The following is a 7,374-nucleotide window of genomic DNA, read 5'->3' as shown; positions in this document are numbered from 1 at the left end:
TTTTTGGTAATTTGTGCATCTTCGTTTGAAAAATATCTACTCAAGTCCTCTGCCCATTTTAAAATTGGGTTGTGTTTTTATTGTTGAATTGTAAGAATTTTTACATTTTTCGGATACAAGTTCTTTGTTAGATATATGACTTCCAAGTATTTTCTCCACCTGTTGGTTGTCTTTTCATCTTCCTGGATGATACTCTTTGAAACACAAAAGTTTTTAATTTTGATGACATCATTTATTTTTTTCTATGGTTCTTTCGTCTTTTGACATCTTATCTAAGAAAATATCACCTATTCCAAGGGCACAAAAACTTACTCCTACATTTTCTTTCAAGAGTGTTGTAATTTTAGGGGTGCCTCAGTGCCTTAGTCGGTTAAGTGTCTGACTCTTGATCTCAGCTCAGGTCTTGATCTTACGGTCACGTGTTTAAGCCCTGCAATGGGCTTTGTGCCGGGTGTAGAGCCTACTTAAAAAGAAAAAAGAATTTTATAGTTTTAGCTTTATGTTTAGGTCTCAGACCTATTTTGAATTAATTTTTGTGTATGATGTGAGGAAGGGATTTGACTACATTCTTCTACAGGTGGCTATCCATTCCAGAACCATTTGTTGAATATTGTCCTTTCCCTATTGAATTGTCTTGGAATCCTTGTCAACATCAATTCACCGCAGATGTATGTGTTGATTACTAAACTCTGATTTCAATTCCATTGATCTATATGTCCATTATGCCCATTTTTATGTCAGTGACACACCATTCATTATGTAGCTTTGTAGCAAGCTTTCAAATTAGGAAGTCTGAGTCCTCAAACCTTGTTCTTCTCTTTCCAGTTTATTTTGGCTATTCTGAATCCTTTATATTTCCATGTGAATTCTAGGAAGAGCTGGTTAATATATGTAAAACAGATGAGATGTTGATAGAGATTGCATTGGATCTGTAAATCAATTTGTGGAGTATTGCCATCTTAAAAATACTAAAGTTTTTGGTTCATTAATATGGGATGTCTTTTCATTTATGTTGATCTTCCTTAATTTCTTCCCAAAATGTTTTGTAATTTTCAGCGTACATGTCTTGTGTTTCTTTTTTAAATTTGTTACCAAGTATTTTCTTAGTTTTGGTGCTGTTATAAATGGATTTTTTTTTTCTGGATACTTTATTGTAAGTGTGTAGAAATACAATTGAGCACTATATGTTGATGTATTTTTCAACCTTGCTGAACTTATTTCTAATTTTTTAAAAATAAATTCCTTAAGATTTTCTATATGTTACATCATATAATCTGTGAATAGAGTTAGTTTTACTTCTTCCTTTCCAATGTGGATGCCTTTTATTCCATTGTCTTCCTTGAATGCTGTCAATAGAATCTCCAGTATAAGGCTGAGTAGAAGTGGTAGGTTGGCCATCTTTGCCATGTTCCTCATCTTAGGGGATAATATACAATCTTTCACCATTAAGTATGATGTTAGCTGTGGTTTTTTTTATGGATGCCACTGATGTTATTTTAAAAAGTAAAACAGAATGTTTTTTGACCAGGCACATGCTCTTCAAATTGCATCATAACCTCTTATTTTTTTTAAATCAAGGTGGTCCTTTGAGTCATTCAAGTTTGAGAAATCTTTAGGACATTATGTTAAGTGAAATAAGTCAGTCACAAAAGTATAAATACTGTATGATTACACTTATGTGAGGTATCTAAAGTAATTAAATTCATAGAAACATAGAGTAGAACAGGAGTTACCAGGGCCCAAGGGAGAGGGAGAAAAGGGGATTTATTTAATGGGTATAGAGTTTCAGATTTGCAAGATGAAAAAGTTCTGGAGATCTGTTCACAAAAATGTGAACATATTTAACACTATTTATTGTATATTTAACAACATATATATATATATTTAACAACATATGATATATGTATATATATCACAATTTCTTTATCCACTCATCTGTTGATGGACACTTGGCTGTTTCCATAATTTGGCTATTGTAAGTCTTTTAATTTTTATCTAAATAGGTTTTGATACACCAATAATCTGTGATGCTATCTCTTGGATCTCTTTCTTTTGAAAATAGAACAATCATCACAGTATACTGTGCTTGGAATCATCAACTTTTTTTCCAAACCCATACCCCAGAGACAGAAAGATACACATATTCTTTCTGCTTTGGTTTCTTGTGCCCCTGAAGGAGTGCTGTTAAAATCTCTGGTTTTGAAGGTGAGTACAAAGACACCAAGACAATGTGCACATTGTTGTAGTATGCATCCGCCAGACTGACATTTTGCAGCTCTGTTCTCCCAGAACATAAGTTCCAAGGGTCACAGACCACATCAAATCATACAAAGCACTTAGCTCATGGTGAATATTCCATAAGTGTTTTTGGAACAAATGTATTTGGACTTTAACATTTCATACTTCTGAACTCCTCATTAGGAAACTCAAACCCTTCCTGCATGTGGAATTCAAGTTGAATGATAACTTGTTGTTAGCTATCCAGTTACTTTCCAGAGCCACTATTTCTGTATTTTTGAAGAAGTGCCAATAGTCGAGGTACTCACTACAGGGAGTCTAGACTGGACCAGTTGTTGATACACTATTGTAGTACTTTACATCATTTTTTTCCTTCACATTAATTGCTGTGAATGGCTTCTCTGCTATGACAAAGAGATAAAAATAGGAGAGCAGATATAAGTAGCTAAAATAAGATATGGAACGTGAGACAGACAGGCCTTAGCTCATATCCTTGATCATTTACTTATTACATGCCTAAATATGGGCAAATATCCAACCATTATAACCCTCAGTTACTTAATATGTAAATCAGGCATACTAGTATTTGTTCTGCATAAGAGTGTGTGTGTGTGTGTGTGTGTGTGTGTGTGTGTGTATAAATATATATATATAATCTTTATCCATTCGCCTATTGATAGACACTTGGGCAGCTTCCATAATCTGGCTATCGTAAATAATGCTGCAATAAATATAGGAGTGCATAAGACCCACTCTTACAGCATAGCACAAAAAAGGGATTGCTCTATCTGACATTTATTTACATGCCCCATATTACTGAGACCTCCGGATCTTTGAGCGCTAACATAGATCAGGAACAGACATAGAGCTACCTGGTTGAAAGACAAATTCTGTTTCACACCACGTTACATACTGGGACAATAAATATCTACCACAAATTTATTCTTTTCTTTCTTCATAAAATTCCCAGAGGAAAATGACAACAGGAAATCATTCCACAGTGACTGAGTTCATCCTTGCTGGGCTAACAGAGAAACCAGAACTCCAGCTGCCCCTTTTCTTCCTCTTTCTTGGAATCTACGTGGTCACGGTGGTGGGGAACCTGGGCATGATCACGTTGATAGGGCTCAGTGCTCACTTGCACACCCCCATGTACTACTTCCTCAGTAGCTTGTCCTTCATTGATCTCTGCCATTCCACTGTCATTACCCCCAAAATGCTGGTGAATTTTGTGACAGAGAGGAATTTTATCTCCTATCGAGCATGCATGACTCAGCTCTACTTCTTCCTCGTTTTTGTTATATCAGAATGTCACATGTTGGCTGCAATGGCATATGACCGCTATGTTGCCATCTGTAACCCATTGCTTTACAATGTCACCATGTCTTATCAGGTCTGCTCCTGGCTGGTAGTTGGGGTATATATCATGGGCTTGACTGGTGCCATGGCTCACACTGGCTGCATGCTAAGAGTGCTTTTCTGCAAGGCTGATATAATCAACCATTACTTCTGTGATCTCTTCCCACTGTTGGAGCTCTCCTGCTCCAGTACTTACATTAACGAGGTGGTAGTTTTGTGCTTCAGTGCATTTAACATTCTTGCCCCCAGCCTGACGATCCTTGCCTCCTACATCTTCATCCTCTCCAGCATCCTCCGCATCCACTCCACTGAGGGCAGGTCCAAAGCCTTCAGCACCTGCAGCTCCCACATCTCAGCCGTTGCTCTCTTCTTTGGATCCGCTGCATTCATGTACCTGCAGCCATCCTCTGTGAGCTCCATGGACCAAGGGAAAGTGTCCTCTGTGTTTTATACCATCCTTGTGCCCATGCTGAACCCCCTGATCTACAGTCTGCGGAATAAGGATGTCAAAGTTGCCCTAAATAAGATCCTTGAAAAAAGAAGAAAAGGGGTATTTGCCTGAGCAAAAATTTATAATTCTCCAACAAGGTTTGATAAGGAAACAGTCCAGAGACAACAATGTATGTCCACAAGTAGTGAGATAGTTGTTATTACTTGATAATTTGGAAAAACAGTGCAGGAGGGGACTGGATTCATAGTGCCAGTCATATGGAAAGCAGCACCATACGATAGGGTGTATTGGACATAGAATTTGACACCATATGGACACCAGAGAGCACCAAGTGTATTGGGGTTAGAAAACAAAGTGAAGAAAAATAAAATTTGCAGAATCAGGGTATCTTCTAGAAATAGAATGCATGAAAATTGTTATTTGCTAACTTAAATAGGTGAAATAAGTCAAGTACAATTCATTTGATAATTCTTATTGAATTATCTTTTAATATGTTTTTCAAGACTTTTAACTTCTGCTATTATTTGAAATGGTAATATATTGTAAATGACTGTGATTATCATATAGCATTCACAAACTATTTTAATTTTACACGTTTGGCTTGAAGACTATGACTAAACATAATAGATAACACATACTACCTACTAGAACTCGATGGTAAGGTCTTACTGGTATGCTTTTCTCTCTCTCTCTCTCTCTTTCTCTCTCTCTCTCTTTTAATTCAAGTGTAGTTGACACACAGTGTTACTTTAGTTTCAGGTGTACAACATAGTGATTCGACATCTCTATATGCTATGCTATGCTGGTCACAAATGTAGCTACCATCTGTCACCAAACAACATTATTATGATACCATTGACTATATTCCCTATGCTGTGCTTTTATTCTCATGACTTACCCGTTCCATAACTGGAGGCCTGTCTCTCCCCCTCCCGCGCCCCTGCCACTCCTCTCCTTCCTGGCAACCAAAAGTTTGTTCTCTGCATTTATAGGTCTGAACCAGACCTATAACCATTTGTTTTAGTTTTTAGATTCCACACATGAGTGAAATCATATGGTCTTTGTCTTTCCCAGTCTGAGTTATTTCACTTAGCATATTACCCTTTAGGTCCATCTATGTTGTTGAAAATGGCAAGATCTCATTTTTTATGTCTGCGTAATATTCCATTGTATAGATATGTCACATCTTCTTCATCCACTCATGTATTGATGGACACTTAAGTTGCTTCCATATTTTAGCTATTGTAAATAATGCTGCAATAAACATAAAAGTGCATATATCCTTTTGAATTAGTGTTTTTATTTCCTTTGGGTAAATATCCAATAGTGGAATTATTGGATCATATGATAGTTCTATTTATAATTTTTGAAGAACCTCTGTGAGGTTTTCCACAGTGACTGTACCAATTTACATTCCCACCAACAGTATACAAGCATTCCTTTTTCTGCATATCTTCAGCAATACTTGGTATTTCTTGTCCTTCTGATTTTAGTCATTCTGGCAGGTGTAAGGTGATATCTCATTGTGGTTTTGCTTTGCATTTCCCTGCTGATTAATGATATTGAGTATCTTTTCATACTGTTGGCCATGCATATATCTTTGGAAAAGAAGATACTCTGCCCCATTTTTTAATAGGATTGTTGGGTTTGTTTTGTTTTGTTTTGGTGTTGAGTTTTATAAATTTCTTCATGTATTTTGTGTATTAACCCCTTGTTGGATATATCATTTGCAAATATTTTCTCCCATTCAGTAGGTTGCCTTTTTGTTTTATTGATGGTTTCCTTCACTGTGCAAAAGCTTATTTTTTTTTAATTTGAGGATAGTTGACACACAATGTTACATTAGTTTCAGGTGTATAACGTAGTGACTCAACTTCTCTATACATTATGTTAGGCTCACCACAAATGTAGCTACCCTCTGTTACTATACAACATTATTACAATATCATTGACTATATTCTCTATGCTGTGCCTTTTATTTCTGTGACTTATTCATTCCGTATTCATTCCATAACTGGAAGCCTGTCTCTCCCACTCCCCTTTATCCATTTTGTTCATCCTCCACCATCATTCCCTTTGGCAGCCATCAGTTTGTTCTCTGTATTTATAGGTCTGATTGTGATTTTTTGTTTGTTTATTCATTTGTTTTGTTTTTTTGGGATTCCAAATATGAGTGAAATCATATGGTATTTGTGTTTTTCAGTCTGACTTATTTCACTTAGCATAATACCCTCTGAAATGACTTCTTGACTTCATTTTCCCTTTCCAAATTTTACATACCTTTCAATTACAAACAGAAGTGTTTAATTCTCCAAGCATTTCTGACCACTCCAGGCTATTATCAGACACATTTCTGCTTCATCACACATGCTATATTAATGATGTCTTTTCTGTTGTTTACTATTAATGCATGCTTGTGGATATTATCTCCATCAACGTTGTCAAATTCTTAAGAACAAAAATTGTGTCTTGCATTGTACCATATTTCTTGTTCTAAGGTTTGATTAATAAGTAACATTTTCCATAGGGTTTATCAATTATTCTGCTCTAGGTTTTTGCTCTTCTCATAGAAATTGGCAAAAATACCTTTACAAAAAAGGTGGAAGCCCCATTTCTAACAACAATTTAAAGCATTTCAAAGTAAATTTGATTAAGAAAATTTATTGCAATTATTGTAAAAATCATGTACCATTCAATAAATATTTGAATAAAGTATTAAATATAATTTTTATTTCCAAACAAATAAAATGATGTAGCCTTTATACAGAATTAAAATAATCTCTATAGCACCTATGTTTCTATTGCTCCCCATCATTTCTTTTCTAATTTTAGAAAAAAAATAAAGTCAGCATCTCTCCTATTACTCCTGTTAGGAACTCTTCAGGTGTATATGCAATATTTAGCAAATACTTTCATTTAGGCTACAAGTTAAAACATTCCAACCATCACTGTTTTCTGAGTACATTATGAAATCTAAATACAGTTAACAGAGATCAATGAAAATAAAAATTTTCAGATCTTACATAACCAGGTTGTTTTCCCTGGTTTTCTACTCTGCCCTTGTGGGAAAGAACTTTAGAAAACTTCTTTAGTATACATCTTAAAAATTTCCTGAAATTTTGCATTTTAAATGGCTTGGCATGAAATTCACTGGAAACCTAAGAATATCCCTCACATCCTAGATACTGATATGTAACCTAACAAGAACAATGAATCACACCTATGTGACACTATTAAGCACTTGAGAACCAATGGAGAAAGGGAAGTTCTAATTGTTTCTTTTCCCAAGAGTGGATACCTGTGGGATAAGATTCTAGAGGGAGGCC

At 35.5% G+C, this 7,374-nt stretch overlaps 1 protein-coding gene across 1 annotated transcript; it reads left to right on the top strand.

Annotated features, from left to right (window-relative positions):
• Positions 1-3,190: 3,190 nt before the first annotated feature.
• Positions 3,191-4,159, top strand: LOC123792481 (olfactory receptor 8G3-like). The gene has a single exon (XM_045797621.2). It carries the CDS (start codon positions 3,215-3,217, stop codon positions 4,157-4,159), a length of 945 nt encoding a protein of 314 aa, XP_045653577.2. The 5' UTR covers positions 3,191-3,214.
• Positions 4,160-7,374: the final 3,215 nt, after the last annotated feature.

The sequence above is a fragment of the Ursus americanus genome, chromosome 16, assembly GCF_024610735.1.
Source record: "Ursus americanus isolate L20-20 chromosome 16, mUrsAme1.1.p, whole genome shotgun sequence".
NCBI lineage: Eukaryota > Metazoa > Chordata > Mammalia > Carnivora > Ursidae > Ursus > Ursus americanus.
This window is presented reverse-complemented; position numbering and strand designations above follow the sequence as displayed.

What these genes read in the sequence shown, in the direction of transcription:
- LOC123792481 (XM_045797621.2), top strand. Translation starts at nt 3,215, where the DNA reads ATGACAACAGGAAATCATTCCACAGTGACTGAGTTCATCCTTGCTGGG.